The sequence below is a fragment of the Bombyx mandarina genome, chromosome 09, assembly GCF_030267445.1.
Source record: "Bombyx mandarina strain Sakado chromosome 09, ASM3026744v2".
Lineage (NCBI taxonomy): Eukaryota > Metazoa > Arthropoda > Insecta > Lepidoptera > Bombycidae > Bombyx > Bombyx mandarina.
In genome coordinates this window covers 1,072,639-1,095,501 of record NC_143216.1, presented here as the reverse complement: position 1 = coordinate 1,095,501, position 22,863 = coordinate 1,072,639, and the positions used below count along the sequence as shown (strand labels likewise).

At 37.3% G+C, this 22,863-nt stretch overlaps 2 protein-coding genes across 2 annotated transcripts; both read left to right on the top strand.

The window, feature by feature from the left end:
* Positions 1-439: 439 nt before the first annotated feature.
* On the top strand, positions 440-10,361 carry LOC149502284 (aminopeptidase N-like). The gene is made up of 10 exons (XM_089729976.1): positions 440-519; positions 916-1,099; positions 1,840-2,035; positions 3,221-3,360; positions 4,936-5,070; positions 5,724-5,904; positions 7,041-7,215; positions 7,534-7,680; positions 9,185-9,263; positions 9,635-10,361. Exons 1-10 carry the CDS (start codon positions 440-442, stop codon positions 9,878-9,880), a joined length of 1,563 nt encoding a protein of 520 aa, XP_089586102.1. The 3' UTR covers positions 9,881-10,361.
* Positions 10,362-11,447: 1,086 nt separating this feature from the next.
* Positions 11,448-21,197, top strand: LOC149502283 (aminopeptidase N-like). The gene is made up of 10 exons (XM_089729975.1): positions 11,448-11,527; positions 11,924-12,107; positions 12,847-13,042; positions 14,228-14,367; positions 15,943-16,077; positions 16,731-16,911; positions 18,051-18,225; positions 18,544-18,690; positions 20,051-20,129; positions 20,504-21,197. The coding sequence occupies exons 1-10, from the start codon at positions 11,448-11,450 to the stop codon at positions 20,747-20,749; spliced, it is 1,563 nt and encodes a 520-aa protein (XP_089586101.1). The 3' UTR covers positions 20,750-21,197.
* Positions 21,198-22,863: the final 1,666 nt, after the last annotated feature.

Below are 22,863 nucleotides of genomic sequence, written 5' to 3'. Positions count from 1 at the left end.
TTAAGCTAATATAGAGCTTTTATAGAGGTACTCTCTTGGGAGTCCGCACGGGTAGGTACCACCACCCCGCCTATTTCCGCCATGAAGCAATAATGCGTTTCGGTTCGAAGGGTGGGGTAGCCGTTGTAACTATACTGAGAGACCTTAGAACTTATATCTCAAGGTGAGTGGCGCATTTACGTTGTAGATGTCTTTGGGCTCCAGTATCCACTTAACACCAGGTGGGCTGTGAGCTCGTCCACCCATATAAGCAATAAAAAAAAATAAAAAGTAGAAACATCACATTAGTAATCCACATAGAAAACACTTTTTTCATTTAATTTTTTAACTTCACACCCTACATTTCGTAAAACAGGCGGGATTGATAATCCCAATGTAAAAAGGTTCTATGGTATGGCTATGAAATTCATAGAATTTAGAAAGCAACTGACTAGGTGGAATGTTATCAGACCTATATTTTTTAGAAATTTCAGAGAACGGATTCCTAGCTCTGAAGCTGAAATGTAAGAAAACTACCAGGTAGAAATTTTGTTTCCGAAATTCCAACAATAGTCACATGGATTCTTAACGAGTGACGTGTATTTCAGAAGTACACGCAAATGCCATCTACAAGATAATATTAATAATTTTTTATAAGGAACATTAGTTGGGTACGTATTTCATTAGAAATAATTATACCCGCCTGACATTCGAATACCGGTGCATCGCTCAACACGAATACATCGGACGTCTTATCCGTTAGGCCACGACGACTTCTAAAACTACTGTGACCTTAGAACTTATATCTCAAGGTGGGTGGCGCATTTACGTTGTAAATGTCTATGGGCTCCAGTAACCACTTAACACCAGGTCTACCAATCTAAGCAATAAAAAACAAAAGTGAGGTGATGATTTCATTTTGTTAACCTGTGATAGCTCCCGTCGTGCTGCCGGGCCGTCAGACTTATATGCTGCTCTCCAACAAGCCCTGGATGCGTCCGACCACAGCATCCCGTACTCGATCTCCAATGTGATGAACAGATGGGTCAACCAGGGAGGGTTCCCAGTGTTGAACGTGAGAAAGAGCGCCCCGAACGCTAATTCGGTCTTTATTTCTCAGGTACAGATTTTTTTTAATTCTTTTTCTTTCTATTATGAATTTCTTATCTCTTCTTCAACCCGTGTCTGCTGAGTGTAGGTATCTTCGAATACACCCCATTGTCTTATCACTAGCTCCTAAATTTGCTGTTTTCAGATCATGTCAATCTTGACCTGTACCATTATATGTATCTACAAATTATTATTAGCCTCTGTTACCTGGCCTAGAAGCAACACGACAACAGTTAAATAATTTTGAATTTATAACAAAGTCGACAACTGGAGTTGGGTGTTGTTAAAAAAAAAAGTTTGATTCGATGCCTTGACGTACTCACAGCCTACCTGATCTTAAGTGGTTACCGGAGGCCATAGACATCTAGAAAGTAATGCTGCCACCCACCTTGAGACATGAGTTCTAAGTCTCAGTTTTTACAGTACAACGGCTGCCCCACCCTTCAAACCAAAACGCATTACTTCTTCACGGCAGAAATAGGCAGGGTGCTGGTACCTACCCGTGCGGACTCACAAGATATCCTACCACCAGTAAAAGCTTACCAGTAAAATTTTCGCAACCACGTGCGAAGCTTATGTCTGCCACGAAAATAAGCTCTTAGGGTGCCACTTAGTCTATCTGATGTTGAACTAAGAACGCGTGAATATAACGTTGAATGGCTAGGGTTGTCTTCAATAATCATAAATTAGACCAATACTGATTATAAGCTATATTATTCAATTTGTTTGCAATTTTTTTCCTCTTTCCAGGAGCGATATCTCACAGACCGCTCTCTGACGTCAACGGACCGTTGGCATGTGCCAGTCAACTGGGTGCTGTCTTCCAACATTGATTTCTCTGACACAAAACCCCAAGGTTGGATCCCACCGTCATTCCCTGCCACCTCGATCGACATTCCTGGATTGGCAAACGCCGAATGGTTCATTTTTAACAAGCAACAGACTGGTGAGATACATTTTAGAATTTCAGAATTGTGAAAGTTCGAAATAACTAATAACAAAATAACGAAGGCGATTGCATGCAGCAGAGATGCAAATGTTGCGATGGATGTGTGGAGTAACGAGAGTGGATAGAATACGAAATGAATATGTTAGAGGAAGTCTGAAAGTGGCACCTGTGACAGAGAAGTTGAGCAGTACGCGTTTGGGATGGTATGGACATGTGATGAGACGAAATGAAAATGAGGTTGGTAAGAGAATGTTAACTTTGAATGTGGAAGGATATAGAGGAAGAAGTAGACCTAAGAAGAAACGGATGAAAGACGATATAGATAAGAGGGGAGTGACCGAAAAAATGGTATATGATAGAAGAATATGGAAGGAGAAAACATGTTGCGCCGACACCAGGTGACTGGAAGAAGAGCAGGATAATGATGATGATGATGATGATGAAATAACTGTATGATGGTTAATGTTAGTAGAAATTGATATGATAACAGTAGAATTTGATTTTTACCAATCTTTACGTTGCTAAATGAACCGAAGAAGTGAGACAGCATTTTTAAAGACTAAATTCGCTGGAACAACAAGAGAAATCTCTTCCAACGTACCTTGTTAAAAAAGGAAGCATTTAGAAATTGTGGTTTAAACAAAATGTAATGGATTACATATTTATATGTTATCGCTTAGATAAAAGGATGAGATCACGACACATCTGGTGTTAAGTGGGTAGACACCAAAACATAAGTACCGCCATCCATCTTGAAATATGAGCTTTATAGACTCAACTTTTTACAGTACAACCGCTGCCCTACCCTTTAAACCGAAACGCATTACTGCTTCACGCCAGAATTAGGCAAGTGGTGGTACCTACCCGTGTGGACTTACAAAACATCCTACCATCCGCAAAAAAATATTAAATATATAAAAGAAAAAAAAAATGCATATATTATGACACATGTATCAATGTAAATTAATATGGCACACGGAATAATTTACATGTAAATAAATCCTATATAAAAAATGAATAGAAATCAGGCCGTCTATAAAAAGTACCGTTGTGGCTACTTCGAAGTGGATTACTTGTTTTGGTTGTTCTCAACTGAAATATTATTAATTGTGGTTTCACTTAAGCTTTCAGTTTCAAAGATCTGTACTTATTTCCAAAATTAACGCGTCTTCTCTACATTAGGCTACTACCGTGTGAACTACGATCCGGAGAACTGGGCGGCCCTCGCAAGAGTCTTACAGACCAACCATGCCGTTATCCATCTCCTCAATCGCGCTCAGATTCTTGACGATTCCTTCAACATGGCCAGAAATGGGCGCCTGGTAAGACTATTGTAACAATATTAATACGAACCGAGCGTTTTTGTTTGTGATAGTTGTAAAACTAACTTATATCCAATGAAGATAGTATGGGCCCTCGTGGCGCAGTCATACCTTTTTCGTTATCGATTTCGATACAATATAGGATAATCTTTTCTTCGATTTTCGCGAGTAGTAGCGACGGAGTCGTCCAACAATTCAATTAAAGAAAAAAAATACAATAATTATGAATATTGGTCACTACTTACTACGTATTAGCGAAGGGTTAAATACATAAATGATTTCAAAAGAAAATCAAGCGTACTAATGTGTACATATGAGCTAATTTCCCTTAAAAGGTTTAGCCACAATTTTCATCATTAGAAACTCTTTGCGTTGCCACAAAAACAAAAATCTACAGCAAAAAAGTTGTCGTTTTAATTCAGTAATGTTTCGGAATAAACAGACCTTCCCTACCCATTTATTTGCCATCTTAATTAAAAACACGACAGCGCATTCGTCGAGCCAACGAGAATTCCATCGCACTATTTGCCGTTCCGTTTTGAAAATGCAAAAGGTAAAAAATGTATTTAGCAGAATTATTTCTATTGAATGAGAGCACAAAGAGAATCCCGATGTGAACGCGACTGGAAATAAATAACTTCGCTGCCCCGCATAGCTGACGGCTTGTAAATAATTAAAGTGATTTGTAAAGGGTTACAGTCGTCTTATTCCAGGTTTGAAAGGCTGTTAAACAATGCAATGGAGATTTCAATCTCATATCTCAAGAAAGGTGGTAGCGCTCGCGTTGTGATGTCTATAGACTCCTGTAAACTATTGACACCGGGTGTGTCGTAAGCTCATTCATCCATATGAGCTATTTATAAAATAGAAATGCATCCAATTTTAGGCCACTCTTGGTAAGTTACTGCGAATCTATAGACATCACACATCTTCGAACACGCGGTCTAGTCTTGGTTTCTGAGTAGTTTTTAGTTTCAAGACCATCCTTGAAACTGTAACGCAAGGTTCTCTCTCGGCATAAACTGACGAGACGGTAGGGCCGATACTTAAGAGCTCATGGATGCACTATCACCATAACTTAAGGTATACAGGAATAACGGAAAGTACAAAAACTTCTTCTTTTTCTCCACCTTATCCCACTAGGTGGGGTCGACACAGCGAACTTTTCTGTTCCATTCTTTTCGATCAGCCGTCATCTCAACACTCACTCCTCTGTCTCTCACATCGTCATTCACACACTCCATCCATATCTTCTTCGGTCGACCTCTTCCGTCTCTACTTTGCACTGCCATTTCCATACATCTGCTAGTCACATGCATTTTCACTCTACACGGAAGGTACAAAAATATCGGAGGGTAAGTGTAATGGAAGTAGTACCAGCAGCTAGAGCAAGTAAGAGCCACAGTATACTCATATTTACTCTTGTTATTTTTTGAGCTATTTTATTGAACACAATCCATCCAAAGATATCACTCTGGTTCGACCCCTATATCCAACCACCCACATTCAAGTTTAACAAGCTTTGAATGTGCTTCCCCGTAACAGAACTATTTCATATGTGTTTTTATTTTCCAGAATTACAACCTTCCCTTCGAGATTTCTCGATACCTGATCAACGAGAAAGATTACATTCCCTGGGCTGCCATTAACCCTGCCTTCAATTACTTAGATATCGTTCTAACCGGATCTTCAGTATACAATTTGTTTAGGGTAAGTGCTTGTCTCGTCTTCAATATTTCTACAATCTTCATCCGGGTTTTAGAGTGTTGGAATCTATCTTCAGAATTTACCTAAGGCAATTTATATTTGCCAGTAGATTTGTGACTCATCTACTAATTTACTACAGTATAAATTGACCTTAAAGTAAAACCTAGTATCTTGCAACTTGCAACCAACTTCTTAAATTACAAATGGTAAGTGGCTCTAATATATGTATTATACATGACTGTGCAATAATTACTATTACATGTTTTCATGAAAATTTGATCCGAAACTTAAAAAACTACATAGCAATACAAAACCATACAAAAAGTGATTTCTGCTCAAAACTAAGCGGCCTTAGTCAAGCAAGCAAGAGTTTTTAAATTTATTCAATTTAAAATAATTTTCTTCAAAAACCAGTCTAGACTTATTGACATAATTATTGTTAAGATTATAAATATCATGATAAGATTATAAACTGAGACTTGTAACACTGTATTCATTTTATCAATGCATAAGGGTATGATATTTCTAAATCATTAGTATTTTCATAAGATAACTGCAAAATCAGTATTACGTTACCAATTCAGTTGTCTTGGAACACATTAGTGGTTTTACCAAAGTTGACTTGGTTAATACATATTTATATAAAATATAAACAGGAGTATCTTCTGACACTGACTGCACCTCTATATGACGAAATTGGTTGGGAGGCGACTGCCAACGAGGAGCATGTTATGGCTTACCACAGAAATATCATATTGGACATCAATTGTCGTCTCGGAAACCAGAGATGCGTCACCAGAGCCCAGGAACTGTTGGAGCAGTTCCGAAATAATCCAAGTAAGCTGTTTTCTGGTTGCAGTATTCAAAGGATATTTTAAATGTCTTCCTACTTTACTGAATGTTAGCGATAATTTTCTCTGGTTTTGATCTAAGAAGAAGCTTTCCTTCATAGTGTCCCATTTAACTATTCATAGATTTTTCTCATACTGGTGGTAGGACCTGTTGTGAGTCCGCACGGGTAGGTACCACCGCCCTGCCTATTTCTGCCGTGAAGCAGTAATGCGTTTCGGTTTCAAGGGTGGGGCAGCCGTTGTAACTATACTGAGGCCTTAGATTTATGTTTCAAGGTGGGTGGCGCATTTACGTTGTAGATGTCTATGGGCTCCAGTAACCACTTAACACCAGGTGGACTGTGAGCTCATCCACCCATCTAAGCTGCTGCCAACGGCTGCCACACCCTTCAAACCGAAACGCATTACTGCTTCACGGCAGAAATAGGCGGGGTGATGGTACCTACCCGTGCGGACTCACAAGAGGTCCTACCACCAGTGATTACGCAAATTATAATTTTGCTTGTTTTAATTTTTATTACACGATGTTATTCCTTCACCGTGGAAGTCAGGTTTTTTAGCGGTAGGCAGCGGCTTGGCTCTGCTCCTGGCATTGCTGAAGTCTATGGGCGACGGTAGCCACTCACCACTTACCATCAGGTGGGCCGTACGCTCGTCTGTCTACAAAGGCAATAAAAAAAAGTCAATTGTGAACATTTGTTAAGTTCGTATTTCATTAGAAAAACTGGTACCAGCCTGCGGGATGCGAACACCGTTGCATCGTTAAAAACGAATGCACCGGACGTCTTATCCTTTAGGCCACGACGACTTCTAAACGATGATTTCTGTTTGCAACATGTTTTGAAAAACTACTAAGTAAATTGGATTATCGTGTAAAAACAATAAATTAAAAATCTTCCAGCGAGCAAATATTATACTTGATTTAACGATAGTCCAAATTATGTATTTCCAAAATTTTATATAAATACAAACTTAACTAGTATTTTTCGTTACTGCATTTCAGCTTTTTGCTAGATTTATTCTTTTTTACAATAGCTTCTACCTACACTTTAAACAATGTCTTGAAAATTTTATCGGGTAGTGTATTTCAAAAATAATTAACCAAGATTATTTATCTTTTAGCTCAAAGACTGAACCCGGATTTACAAAACACAGTGTACTGTTCCGGTTTACGTGGCGGTGATAGAGATAATTTCAATTTCCTTTGGGAGCAATACTTGGCTAGCTCTGATTCAAGCGAGCAAAACATCCTCCTCAATGCTCTGGGATGTACTTCGAACCCTGAACTGCGTACCTTGTAAGTAAAATCTTATAGTCCTTTACAAATACCTAAAATGAAATCTTAATTCCCTCTGACCAAAGACGTTTTTTGTGTACTTACAAACAAACAAATAAACAATTAGTATTGTTTTTTTAGTAACCAATAATTTGGAGCAGCTCTATTAATTTTGTCATTTGAAAAATAATTGTACGCAAAATTTATTAAAGCAAAATAAATGAGAAAACAGTATATAACAATTTAAGCAGAATATATTGTTTTGAAATTTGGTATTATCATTCATCATGTCATATTTTTTCATGTCTAAATTCTGCAACAGATTTTTTTTGTCATTAGCTACATGAACCAAGTTATCGATGCCAACTCACCAGTGAGGGAACAAGACCGGCACACAATTCTCGTCTCTGTCATCAACTCTAGTCCAGAGAACATGGACGCTGCCTTAGAATTCGTCATTAAAAACTTCCACAGGATCCAACCGAGGTGAGATATTTTTCTTTTTTTCAGTTCTAAGTTTTTCAGTTGAAGTCGTCGTGGCCTAAAGCATAAGACGTCCGATGCATTCGTATCGAGCGATGCACCGGTGTTCGAATCCCGCAGGCGGGTACCATTTTTTCTAATGAAATACGTACTCAACATTTGTTCACGATTTACTTCCATGGTGAAGGAATAACAACGTGCAATAAAAATCAAACCCGCAAAATTATAATTTGCGTAATTGCTGGTGGTAGGACCTCTTGTGAGTCCGCAGGGGTAGGTATCACCGCCCCGCCTATTTCTGCCGTGAAGCAGTAATGCGTTTCGGTTTGAAGGGTGGGACAGCCGTTGTGACTATACTGAGACCTTAGAACTATATCTCAAGGTGTGTGGCGTATTTACGTTGTAGATGTCTATGGGCTCCAGTAACCACTTAACACCAGGTGGGCTGTGAGATCGTCCACACATCTAAGCAATAAAAAAAAAATTCAGGCATCCGCCGCTGGACAAAATGCCTCCTATAATAAGTACCACTGAGCCCAATCAAAACTTCTGTTCTGAAGACGTACTTACAGTAAAACTTGGGAACAAAAGCATTGCCACGCTGATATTATTTTTAGATTTTATTGCATTGCTGAATATCATTTGTGAATCATGAAGCTTTTATTAATAGGTCGAAACATAATTTATCTATTAATACGTAATGACAAACAAATTTTTTAACTTGTGTTTATTTATTAGATAGCAGATGAATGTAATTAATAATATAAATGCCGCCACCCACCTCGAGACATGGTTTCTAAGTCTCCGTTCGATATCAGTAGCTGCCCCACTCTTCGAAACGGGACGCATTATTATTTTATGACAGAAACAGTCAGGGCGGTTGTATATACTCGTGGGAATTCACAATAATTACAGAAAGTGCATTTTTTACGGATTAGATTCTGTTATTGGAAGTCATTCATGAAGATGAGTGAAGCACGTATTTCACTATAAAAATTCGTACCACACACCTTGATATCTGAAATACTTTAATTTTATTGTTTTTCGGCTGAAATACCAAAACTTGTAAATGAATAGGCGGATGATGTTAATTGGATAGTACCTCGTCTGTCTCACCTTTATTTTCTGGGCCTGGCTGGACTGGTGTATGTGGGATAGGACCCTACTCACCGATTCCCCTGAACGCTCGCCCAATTGTTCGATCCTCCTCGAGGTCAGAGCCCAGGCGGGGTAAAGAGGTTACCGCGGTCATTACTGCAACTATACGTACGACTTACCCCAAAGATGCCTTCGAGGTGAAATGGATGCTCTAGAAAGTTGGCCGTTTCGGTAAGGCGGACCTGTAACTAACTCATTTTTTTTTTAATTTGCTATTTCATTTTGATTTAGCCGCATAATCCTTTTCGATACGACAGCATGATAATTTACTTATGAGCTAATTAGAATTACAACCATAATGCTGTCTACCAAGTATGAACGAGGGTTGACGCTGTATTTTGTTTCTCAGGGTGCAAGGCCTCACCGGGACCACTAACATATTAAATGCCTTCGCAAGAAGACTGACTACAGAAACGCATGCTGAAAGGGTAAGAATAATACAAGTACACAAACAACTGTAATTGTAAATGTAATTGTTTAGATGACAGATTATTGTAGAATATCAGCTTCCTTATCTATATATAATATAAAAATGAATTGCTGTTGGTTAGTCTCCCTAAAACTCGAGAACGGCTGGACCGATTTGGCAAATTTTGGTCTTGAATTATTCGTGAAAGTCCAGGGAAGGTTTAAAAGGTAGATAAAAATCAAAAAGCTCGGAATTAAATAAAAATAACAATTTTGTTTTTCCTATGATATGTCCCGCCGTCGGACGGATTCCTTTTGTTTATTATTTATTGATTGAGGCACTACGAAGTCTGCCGGGTCAGCTAGTTATTATATAAATTTCTTTTCATAGATAAACCAGCTGATCAGTCGTCATCAGGCCATCTTCACAGCTGGAGAGCAAGCATCCATCTCAGCTATCAGAGAGCACATAGCAGCTTCGATAGCTTGGGGTAAAGACAATGCTGCTGTCGTAGAAGACTGGCTTGAAGACAACTACGGAGAACCCAAGCCGGAGGAACCGTCTGCAGCACATTCTACGACGGCTGGTTTTATTGTTTTGCTATCTGCTATTGTCGCTTTCTTTAACATTCATTAATCATAGTCTTTTCGTAGCTTATAAGTTACAAATACAACAAATACTTATCTTAACAAATGTCTAAAATATCAAAATAATCGTTGCTCGCTAATTGGATTTTTTTTATTTTACTGTTTTTTTTTGTGACTGCCATCATTGAATTTATTTTCAAATATTTTACAGTCAATATTCCTGTCGTATTTATTCCCGTAATTCTTTCAATATTCACTAATTGTAACAATTGTCCAATAAATTGCACCCGTTCATTTATTATTACTTCAGAAGCTAATTACGAATTGTTAAGATAAGTTCAAACTTGAGTACAGTTATAAACACGTATAAATAAGATGTAAGTGACAAGGTTGACTTGTTGACATATTTTTGGACACGTTTACATAAATTCAAAGAAGATTTATAAGTATTTATTAAAAGTCCGTGGAGGCATTTTTGGATTTCCTTAAAGAAAATTTTAAATGAAAATAATAATGTAATGATAATAAATAGCATAATGTAATATTAAATATTTATGTAACTTAGGATTTTAATTCACTAAGTGCCAACAGAGTAGGTGATACATTTAAGATGTTTTTGTTATTATTTAAAACTATGTAATAAATAAAAATCCTAAAATATAAACCTTTTTGATTTGCTTGTAAATAGAGAATCCATTTAATTAAAGCAAGCAATAGTTGGAGGAAAAGTATGCAAAGCCTTGCAAGTCGACGCGTCCCTCAATGAAGGCAGAAGCACTTGGAGAGAAATAAATAATATAAGTATATTATCGAAATAACCTTTCTACTCATATCTATTCATAAAATATTTATAACTACTGATACCATGCGCCCCACGATTTTTTTACAATAAAATTATTTTTTCTTACACTATTTTTAATTCAAATTTATTAAAATATATTTTCTATTTTTTAGTTGGATTTTCTATAAAAGCGTATTTTGTTAGTTTTTTAAAACTATTAGGTATTTATTTTTCATTTTTTATTTGAAATTCATCTTTTTCAATTATTTTTTTCAATTTTTTTTTAATATTGAATTGTTATCGGTCCTTAATAAGTATACCAAATTTCAAGTTAATCCGACGTTTTGAAGGGTTCAAAATCATATTCAAAGATCCCGTTACAAACATACATACGTCTTAAGCTAATATAGAGCTTTTATAGAGGTACTCTCTTGGGAGTCCGCACGGGTAGGTACCACCACCCCGCCTATTTCCGCCATGAAGCAATAATGCGTTTCGGTTCGAAGGGTGGGGTAGCCGTTGTAACTATACTGAGAGACCTTAGAACTTATATCTCAAGGTGAGTGGCGCATTTACGTTGTAGATGTCTTTGGGCTCCAGTATCCACTTAACACCAGGTGGGCTGTGAGCTCGTCCACCCATATAAGCAATAAAAAAAAATAAAAAGTAGAAACATCACATTAGTAATCCACATAGAAAACACTTTTTTCATTTAATTTTTTAACTTCACACCCTACATTTCGTAAAACAGGCGGGATTGATAATCCCAATGTAAAAAGGTTCTATGGTATGGCTATGAAATTCATAGAATTTAGAAAGCAACTGACTAGGTGGAATGTTATCAGACCTATATTTTTTAGAAATTTCAGAGAACGGATTCCTAGCTCTGAAGCTGAAATGTAAGAAAACTACCAGGTAGAAATTTTGTTTCCGAAATTCCAACAATAGTCACATGGATTCTTAACGAGTGACGTGTATTTCAGAAGTACACGCAAATGCCATCTACAAGATAATATTAATAATTTTTTATAAGGAACATTAGTTGGGTACGTATTTCATTAGAAATAATTATACCCGCCTGACATTCGAATACCGGTGCATCGCTCAACACGAATACATCGGACGTCTTATCCGTTAGGCCACGACGACTTCTAAAACTACTGTGACCTTAGAACTTATATCTCAAGGTGGGTGGCGCATTTACGTTGTAAATGTCTATGGGCTCCAGTAACCACTTAACACCAGGTCTACCAATCTAAGCAATAAAAAACAAAAGTGAGGTGATGATTTCATTTTGTTAACCTGTGATAGCTCCCGTCGTGCTGCCGGGCCGTCAGACTTATATGCTGCTCTCCAACAAGCCCTGGATGCGTCCGACCACAGCATCCCGTACTCGATCTCCAATGTGATGAACAGATGGGTCAACCAGGGAGGGTTCCCAGTGTTGAACGTGAGAAAGAGCGCCCCGAACGCTAATTCGGTCTTTATTTCTCAGGTACAGATTTTTTTTAATTCTTTTTCTTTCTATTATGAATTTCTTATCTCTTCTTCAACCCGTGTCTGCTGAGTGTAGGTATCTTCGAATACACCCCATTGTCTTATCACTAGCTCCTAAATTTGCTGTTTTCAGATCATGTCAATCTTGACCTGTACCATTATATGTATCTACAAATTATTATTAGCCTCTGTTACCTGGCCTAGAAGCAACACGACAACAGTTAAATAATTTTGAATTTATAACAAAGTCGACAACTGGAGTTGGGTGTTGTTAAAAAAAAAAGTTTGATTCGATGCCTTGACGTACTCACAGCCTACCTGATCTTAAGTGGTTACCGGAGGCCATAGACATCTAGAAAGTAATGCTGCCACCCACCTTGAGACATGAGTTCTAAGTCTCAGTTTTTACAGTACAACGGCTGCCCCACCCTTCAAACCAAAACGCATTACTTCTTCACGGCAGAAATAGGCAGGGTGCTGGTACCTACCCGTGCGGACTCACAAGATATCCTACCACCAGTAAAAGCTTACCAGTAAAATTTTCGCAACCACGTGCGAAGCTTATGTCTGCCACGAAAATAAGCTCTTAGGGTGCCACTTAGTCTATCTGATGTTGAACTAAGAACGCGTGAATATAACGTTGAATGGCTAGGGTTGTCTTCAATAATCATAAATTAGACCAATACTGATTATAAGCTATATTATTCAATTTGTTTGCAATTTTTTCCTCTTTCCAGGAGCGATATCTCACAGACCGCTCTCTGACGTCAACGGACCGTTGGCATGTGCCAGTCAACTGGGTGCTGTCTTCCAACATTGATTTCTCTGACACAAAACCCCAAGGTTGGATCCCACCGTCATTCCCTGCCACCTCGATCGACATTCCTGGATTGGCAAACGCCGAATGGTTCATTTTTAACAAGCAACAGACTGGTGAGATACATTTTAGAATTTCAGAATTGTGAAAGTTCGAAATAACTAATAACAAAATAACGAAGGCGATTGCATGCAGCAGAGATGCAAATGTTGCGATGGATGTGTGGAGTAACGAGAGTGGATAGAATACGAAATGAATATGTTAGAGGAAGTCTGAAAGTGGCACCTGTGACAGAGAAGTTGAGCAGTACGCGTTTGGGATGGTATGGACATGTGATGAGACGAAATGAAAATGAGGTTGGTAAGAGAATGTTAACTTTGAATGTGGAAGGATATAGAGGAAGAAGTAGACCTAAGAAGAAACGGATGAAAGACGATATAGATAAGAGGGGAGTGACCGAAAAAATGGTATATGATAGAAGAATATGGAAGGAGAAAACATGTTGCGCCGACACCAGGTGACTGGAAGAAGAGCAGGATAATGATGATGATGATGATGATGAAATAACTGTATGATGGTTAATGTTAGTAGAAATTGATATGATAACAGTAGAATTTGATTTTTACCAATCTTTACGTTGCTAAATGAACCGAAGAAGTGAGACAGCATTTTTAAAGACTAAATTCGCTGGAACAACAAGAGAAATCTCTTCCAACGTACCTTGTTAAAAAAGGAAGCATTTAGAAATTGTGGTTTAAACAAAATGTAATGGATTACATATTTATATGTTATCGCTTAGATAAAAGGATGAGATCACGACACATCTGGTGTTAAGTGGGTAGACACCAAAACATAAGTACCGCCATCCATCTTGAAATATGAGCTTTATAGACTCAACTTTTTACAGTACAACCGCTGCCCTACCCTTTAAACCGAAACGCATTACTGCTTCACGCCAGAATTAGGCAAGTGGTGGTACCTACCCGTGTGGACTTACAAAACATCCTACCATCCGCAAAAAAATATTAAATATATAAAAGAAAAAAAAAATGCATATATTATGACACATGTATCAATGTAAATTAATATGGCACACGGAATAATTTACATGTAAATAAATCCTATATAAAAAATGAATAGAAATCAGGCCGTCTATAAAAAGTACCGTTGTGGCTACTTCGAAGTGGATTACTTGTTTTGGTTGTTCTCAACTGAAATATTATTAATTGTGGTTTCACTTAAGCTTTCAGTTTCAAAGATCTGTACTTATTTCCAAAATTAACGCGTCTTCTCTACATTAGGCTACTACCGTGTGAACTACGATCCGGAGAACTGGGCGGCCCTCGCAAGAGTCTTACAGACCAACCATGCCGTTATCCATCTCCTCAATCGCGCTCAGATTCTTGACGATTCCTTCAACATGGCCAGAAATGGGCGCCTGGTAAGACTATTGTAACAATATTAATACGAACCGAGCGTTTTTGTTTGTGATAGTTGTAAAACTAACTTATATCCAATGAAGATAGTATGGGCCCTCGTGGCGCAGTCATACCTTTTTCGTTATCGATTTCGATACAATATAGGATAATCTTTTCTTCGATTTTCGCGAGTAGTAGCGACGGAGTCGTCCAACAATTCAATTAAAGAAAAAAAATACAATAATTATGAATATTGGTCACTACTTACTACGTATTAGCGAAGGGTTAAATACATAAATGATTTCAAAAGAAAATCAAGCGTACTAATGTGTACATATGAGCTAATTTCCCTTAAAAGGTTTAGCCACAATTTTCATCATTAGAAACTCTTTGCGTTGCCACAAAAACAAAAATCTACAGCAAAAAAGTTGTCGTTTTAATTCAGTAATGTTTCGGAATAAACAGACCTTCCCTACCCATTTATTTGCCATCTTAATTAAAAACACGACAGCGCATTGGTCGAGCCAACGAGAATTCCATCGCACTATTTGCCGTTCCGTTTTGAAAATGCAAAAGGTAAAAAATGTATTTAGCAGAATTATTTCTATTGAATGAGAGCACAAAGAGAATCCCGATGTGAACGCGACTGGAAATAAATAACTTCGCTGCCCCGCATAGCTGACGGCTTGTAAATAATTAAAGTGATTTGTAAAGGGTTACAGTCGTCTTATTCCAGGTTTGAAAGGCTGTTAAACAATGCAATGGAGATTTCAATCTCATATCTCAAGAAAGGTGGTAGCGCTCGCGTTGTGATGTCTATAGACTCCTGTAAACTATTGACACCGGGTGTGTCGTAAGCTCATTCATCCATATGAGCTATTTATAAAATAGAAATGCATCCAATTTTAGGCCACTCTTGGTAAGTTACTGCGAATCTATAGACATCACACATCTTCGAACACGCGGTCTAGTCTTGGTTTCTGAGTAGTTTTTAGTTTCAAGACCATCCTTGAAACTGTAACGCAAGGTTCTCTCTCGGCATAAACTGACGAGACGGTAGGGCCGATACTTAAGAGCTCATGGATGCACTATCACCATAACTTAAGGTATACAGGAATAACGGAAAGTACAAAAACTTCTTCTTTTTCTCCACCTTATCCCACTAGGTGGGGTCGACACAGCGAACTTTTCTGTTCCATTCTTTTCGATCAGCCGTCATCTCAACACTCACTCCTCTGTCTCTCACATCGTCATTCACACACTCCATCCATATCTTCTTCGGTCGACCTCTTCCGTCTCTACTTTGCACTGCCATTTCCATACATCTGCTAGTCACATGCATTTTCACTCTACACGGAAGGTACAAAAATATCGGAGGGTAAGTGTAATGGAAGTAGTACCAGCAGCTAGAGCAAGTAAGAGCCACAGTATACTCATATTTACTCTTGTTATTTTTTGAGCTATTTTATTGAACACAATCCATCCAAAGATATCACTCTGGTTCGACCCCTATATCCAACCACCCACATTCAAGTTTAACAAGCTTTGAATGTGCTTCCCCGTAACAGAACTATTTCATATGTGTTTTTATTTTCCAGAATTACAACCTTCCCTTCGAGATTTCTCGATACCTGATCAACGAGAAAGATTACATTCCCTGGGCTGCCATTAACCCTGCCTTCAATTACTTAGATATCGTTCTAACCGGATCTTCAGTATACAATTTGTTTAGGGTAAGTGCTTGTCTCGTCTTCAATATTTCTACAATCTTCATCCGGGTTTTAGAGTGTTGGAATCTATCTTCAGAATTTACCTAAGGCAATTTATATTTGCCAGTAGATTTGTGACTCATCTACTAATTTACTACAGTATAAATTGACCTTAAAGTAAAACCTAGTATCTTGCAACTTGCAACCAACTTCTTAAATTACAAATGGTAAGTGGCTCTAATATATGTATTATACATGACTGTGCAATAATTACTATTACATGTTTTCATGAAAATTTGATCCGAAACTTAAAAAACTACATAGCAATACAAAACCATACAAAAAGTGATTTCTGCTCAAAACTAAGCGGCCTTAGTCAAGCAAGCAAGAGTTTTTAAATTTATTCAATTTAAAATAATTTTCTTCAAAAACCAGTCTAGACTTATTGACATAATTATTGTTAAGATTATAAATATCATGATAAGATTATAAACTGAGACTTGTAACACTGTATTCATTTTATCAATGCATAAGGGTATGATATTTCTAAATCATTAGTATTTTCATAAGATAACTGCAAAATCAGTATTACGTTACCAATTCAGTTGTCTTGGAACACATTAGTGGTTTTACCAAAGTTGACTTGGTTAATACATATTTATATAAAATATAAACAGGAGTATCTTCTGACACTGACTGCACCTCTATATGACGAAATTGGTTGGGAGGCGACTGCCAACGAGGAGCATGTTATGGCTTACCACAGAAATATCATATTGGACATCAATTGTCGTCTCGGAAACCAGAGATGCGTCACCAGAGCCCAGGAACTGTTGGAGCAGTTCCGAAATAATCCAAGTAAGCTGTTTTCTGGTTGCAGTATTCAAAGGATATTTTAAATGTCTTCCTACTTTACTGAATGTTAGCGATAATTTTCTCTGGTTTTGATCTAAGAAGAAGCTTTCCTTCATAGTGTCCCATTTAACTATTCATAGATTTTTCTCATACTGGTGGTAGGACCTGTTGTGAGTCCGCACGGGTAGGTACCACCGCCCTGCCTATTTCTGCCGTGAAGCAGTAATGCGTTTCGGTTTCAAGGGTGGGGCAGCCGTTGTAACTATACTGAGGCCTTAGATTTATGTTTCAAGGTGGGTGGCGCATTTACGTTGTAGATGTCTATGGGCTCCAGTAACCACTTAACACCAGGTGGACTGTGAGCTCATCCACCCATCTAAGCTGCTGCCAACGGCTGCCACACCCTTCAAACCGAAACGCATTACTGCTTCACGGCAGAAATAGGCGGGGTGATGGTACCTACCCGTGCGGACTCACAAGAGGTCCTACCACCAGTGATTACGCAAATTATAATTTTGCTTGTTTTAATTTTTATTACACGATGTTATTCCTTCACCGTGGAAGTCAGGTTTTTTAGCGGTAGGCAGCGGCTTGGCTCTGCTCCTGGCATTGCTGAAGTCTATGGGCGACGGTAGCCACTCACCACTTACCATCAGGTGGGCCGTACGCTCGTCTGTCTACAAAGGCAATAAAAAAAAGTCAATTGTGAACATTTGTTAAGTTCGTATTTCATTAGAAAAACTGGTACCAGCCTGCGGGATGCGAACACCGTTGCATCGTTAAAAACGAATGCACCGGACGTCTTATCCTTTAGGCCACGACGACTTCTAAACGATGATTTCTGTTTGCAACATGTTTTGAAAAACTACTAAGTAAATTGGATTATCGTGTAAAAACAATAAATTAAAAATCTTCCAGCGAGCAAATATTATACTTGATTTAACGATAGTCCAAATTATGTATTTCCAAAATTGTATATAAATACAAACTTAACTAGTATTTTTTGTTACTGCATTTCAGATTTTTGCTAGATTTATTCTTTTTTACAATAGCTTCTACCTACCACTTTAAACAATATGTCTTGAAAATTTTATCGGGTAGTGTGCTTCAAAAATAGTTAACCAAGATTATTTATCTTTTAGCTCAAAGACTGAACCCGGATTTACAAAACACAGTGTACTGTTCCGGTCTACGTGGCGGTGATAGAGATAATTTCAATTTCCTTTGGGAGCAATACTTGGCTAGCTCTGATTCAAGCGAGCAAAACATCCTCCTCAATGCTCTGGGATGTACTTCGAACCCTGAACTGCGTACCTTGTAAGTAAAATCTTATAGTCCTTTACAAATACCTAAAATGAAATCTTAATTCCCTCTGACCAAAGACGTTTTTTGTGTACTTACAAACAAATAAATAAACAATTAGTATTGTTTTTTTAGTAACCAATAATTTGGAGCAGCTCTATTAATTTTGTCATTTGAAAAATAATTGTACGCAAAATTTATTAAAGCAAAATAAATGAGAAAACAGTATATAACAATTTAAGCAGAATATATTGTTTTGAAATTTGGTATTATCATTCCTCATGTCATATTTTTTCATGTCTAAATTCTGCAACAGATTTTTTTTGTCATTAGCTACATGAACCAAGTTATCGATGCCAACTCACCAGTGAGGGAACAAGACCGGCACACAATTCTCGTCTCTGTCATCAACTCTAGTCCAGAGAACATGGACGCTGCCTTAGAATTCGTCATTGAAAACTTCCACAGGATCCAACCGAGGTGAGATATTTTTCTTTTTTTCAGTTCTAAGTTTTTCAGTTGAAGTCGTCGTGGCCTAAAGCATAAGACGTCCGATGCATTCGTATCGAGCGATGCACCGGTGTTCGAATCCCGCAGGCGGGTACCATTTTTTCTAATGAAATACGTACTCAACATTTGTTCACGATTGACTTCCACGGTGAAGGAATAACAACGTGCAATAAAAATGAAACCCGCAATATTATAATTTGAGTAATTACTGGTGGTCGGACCTCTTGTGAGCCCGCACGGGTAGGTACCACCGCCCCGCCTATTTCTGCCGTGAAGCAGTAATGCGTTTCGGTTTGAAGGGTGGGACAGCCGTTGTGACTATACGGAGACCTTAGAACTATATCTCAAGGTGTGTGGCGCATTTACGTTGTAGATGTCTATGGGCTCCAGTAACCACTTAACACCAGGTGGGCTGTGAGCTCGTCCACACATCTAAGCAATAAAAAATAAAAAATAAATTCAGGCATCCGCCGCTGGACAAAATGCCTCCTATAATAAGTACCACTGGGCCAAATCAAAACTTCTGTTCTGAAGACGTACTTACAGTAAAACTTGGGAACAAAAGCATTGCCACGCTGATATTATTTTTAGATTTTATTGCATTGTTGAATATCATTTGTGAATCATGAAGCCTTTATTAATAGGTCGAAAATTAATTCATCTATTAATACGTAATGACAAACAATTTTTTCAACTTGTGTCTATTTATTAGATAGCAGATGAATGTAATTAATAATATAATTACAGAAATTACATTTTTTATAGATTAGATTCAGTTATTGGAAGTCAAGATTAGTTAGGTAGATTGAGTCAAGCACGTTTTTTATTAGAAAAATTCGTACCACACACCTTGATACCTGAAATTCCTTAATTGTATTGTTTCACGGCTGAAAAAGCAAAACTAGTGACGGAATAGGCGGATGGTGTTAATTGGATGTTACCTGTTCTGTCTCACCTTTATTTTCTGGGCCTGGCTCACCGATTCCCCTGAACGCTCGCCCAAGAGTTCGATCCTCCCCGAGGTCAGAGCCCAGGCGGGGTAAAGAGGTTACCGCGGTCAATACTGCAACCATACGTACGATTTACCCCAAAGACGCCTGGTCGACGGAGCCTTCGAGGCGAAACGAAGGCTCTAGAAAGTTGGCCGTTTCGGTAAGGCGGACCTGTAACTAAATCAAATTTTTTTTTTTTGCTCTTTAATTTCGATTTACTCGCGTCACTCCTTTTCGTTACGACAGCAAGATAATTTACTTATGAGCTAATTAGAAGTACAACCATAAAGCTGTCTACCAAGTATGAACGAGGGTTGAAGCTGTATTTTGTTTCTCAGGGTGCAAGGCCTCACCGGGACCACTAACATATTAAATGCCTTCGCAAGAAGACTGACCACAGAAACGCATGCTGAAAGGGTAAGAATAATACAAGTACACAAACAACTGTAATTGTAAATGTAATTGTTTGGATGACAGATTATTGTAGAATATCAGCTTCCTTATCTATATATATAAAAATGAATTGCTGTTGGTTAGTCTCCCTAAAACTCGAGAACGGCTGGACCGATTTGGCAAATTTTGGTCTTGAATTATTCGTGAAAGTCCAGGGAAGGCTTAAAAGGTAGATAAATATCAAAAAGCTCGGAAATAAATAAAAATAACAATTTTGTTTTTCCTATGATATGTCCCACCGTCGGACGGATTCCTTTTGTTTATTATTAAAATTTATCGATTGAGGCACTACGAAGTCTGCCGGGTCAGCTAGTTATTATATAAATTTCTTTTCATAGATAAACCAGCTGATCAGTCGTCATCAGGCCATCTTCACAGCTGGAGAGCAAGCATCCATCTCAGCTATCAGAGAGCACATAGCAGCTTCGATAGCTTGGGGTAAAGACAATGCTGCTGTCGTAGAAGACTGGCTTGAAGACAACTACGGAGAACCCAAGCCGGAGGAACCGTCAGCAGCACATTCTACGACGGCTGGTTTTATTGTTTTGCTATCTGCTGTTGTCGCTTTCTTTAACATTCATTAATCATAGTCTTTTCGTAGCTTATAAGTTACAAATACAACAAATACTTATCTTAACAAATGTCTAAAATATCAAAATAATCGTTGCTCGCTAATTGGATTTTTTTTATTTTACTGTTTTTTTTTGTGACTGCCATCATTGAATTTATTTTCAAATATTTTACAGTCAATATTCCTGTCGTATTTATTCCCGTAATTCTTTCAATATTCACTAATTGTAACAATTGTCCAATAAATTGCACCCGTTCATTTATTATTACTTCAGAAGCTAATTACGAATTGTTAAGATAAGTTCAAACTTGAGTACAGTTATAAACACGTATAAATAAGATGTAAGTGACAAGGTTGACTTGTTGACATATTTTTGGACACGTTTACATAAATTCAAAGAAGATTTATAAGTATTTATTAAAAGTCCGTGGAGGCATTTTTGGATTTCCTTAAAGAAAATTTTAAATGAAAATAATAATGTAATGATAATAAATAGCATAATGTAATATTAAATATTTATGTAACTTAGAATTTTAATTCACTAAGTGCCAACAGAGTAGGTGATACATTTAAGATGTTTTTGTTATTATTTAAAACTATGTAATAAATAAAAATCCTAAAATATAAACCTTTTTGATTTGCTTGTAAATAGAGAATCCATTTAATTAAAGCAAGCAATAGTTGGAGGAAAAGTATGCAAAGCCCTGCAAGTCGACGCGTACCTCAATGAAGGCAGAAGCACTTGGAGAGAAATAAATAATATTAGTATATTATCAAAATAGCCTTTCTACTCATATCTATTCATAAAATATTTATAACTACTGATACCATGCACCCCACGATTTTTTTTACAATAAAATTATTTTTTCTTACACTATTTTTAATTCAAATTAATAAAATATATTTTCTATTTTTAGTTGGATTTTCTATAAAAGCGTATTTTGTTAGTTTTTTAAAACTATTAGGTATTTATTTTTCATTTTTTATTTGAAATTCATCTTTTTCAATTATTTTTTTAAATTTTTTTTTAATATTGAATTGTTATCGGTCCTTAATAAGTATACCAAATTTCAAGTTAATCCGACGTTTTGAAGGGTTCAAAATCATATTCAAAGATCCCGTTACAAACATACATACGTCTTAAGATAATATAGAGCTTTTATAGAGGTACTCTCTTGGGAGTCCGCACGGGTAGGTACCACCACCCCGCCTATTTCCGCCATGAAGCAATAATGCGTTTCGGTTCGAAGGGTGGGGTAGCCGTTGTAACTATACTGAGAGACCTTAGAACTTATATCTCAAGGTGAGTGGCGCATTTACGTTGTAGATGTCTTTGGGCTCCAGTATCCACTTAACACCAGGTGGGCTGTGAGCTCGTCCACCCATCTAAGCAATAAAAAAAAAAAGTAGAAACATCACATTAGTAATCCACATAGAAAGCACTTTTTTCATTTAATTTTTTAACTTCACACCCCACATTTCGTAAAGCAGGCGGGATTGATAATCCCAATGTAAAAAGGTTCTATGATATGGCTATGAAATTCATAGAATTTAGAAAACAACTGACTAGGTGGAATGTTATCAGACCTATCTTTTTTTGGAATTTCAGAGAACGGATTCCTAGCTCTGAAGCTGAAATGTAAGAAAACTACCAGGTAGAAATTTTGTTTCAGAAATTCCAACAATAGTCACATGGATTCTTAACGAGTGACGTGTATTTCAGAAGTACACGCAAATGCCATCTACAAGATAATATTAATAATTTTATCTGATAGAACTTGATAAAGTCAATCAAGTGTATCGGCAGTTCCCGTTCGCTGGAATATTGAGAAGATATCTCTAGATTTAAATGATCTTATTATTCAGAAAGCGGTATATTATATATCGTACAGTATATTATGTATAGTGGTAGTTGGATTGCCTCCTTATTATAGTGGTTACTATCTATATATGTAAAAATGAATTTCTGTTCGTTAGTCTCGCTAAAACTCGAGAACGGCTGGACCGAATTGGCAAATTTTGGTCTTGAATTATTCGTGAAAGTCCAGGGAAGGCTTAAAAGGTAGATAAATATCAAAAAGCTAGGAATTAAATAAAAATTATATTATATATTTTTTTGCTTCAATG

Excerpts from the sequence above, each read along its gene's own strand:
- LOC149502283 (XM_089729975.1), top strand. The coding sequence starts at position 11,448 with ATGTTATCAGACCTATATTTTTTAGAAATTTCAGAGAACGGATTCCTA. Across the intron at positions 13,043-14,227 it reads TTTTAACAAGCAACAGACTG|GCTACTACCGTGTGAACTAC; the intron begins GTGAGATACATT and ends TCTCTACATTAG. Across the intron at positions 18,691-20,050 it reads TTCCACAGGATCCAACCGAG|GGTGCAAGGCCTCACCGGGA; the intron begins GTGAGATATTTT and ends TTTGTTTCTCAG.
- LOC149502284 (XM_089729976.1), top strand. The coding sequence starts at position 440 with ATGTTATCAGACCTATATTTTTTAGAAATTTCAGAGAACGGATTCCTA. Across the intron at positions 5,071-5,723 it reads CAGTATACAATTTGTTTAGG|GAGTATCTTCTGACACTGAC; the intron begins GTAAGTGCTTGT and ends AAATATAAACAG. Across the intron at positions 7,681-9,184 it reads TTCCACAGGATCCAACCGAG|GGTGCAAGGCCTCACCGGGA; the intron begins GTGAGATATTTT and ends TTTGTTTCTCAG.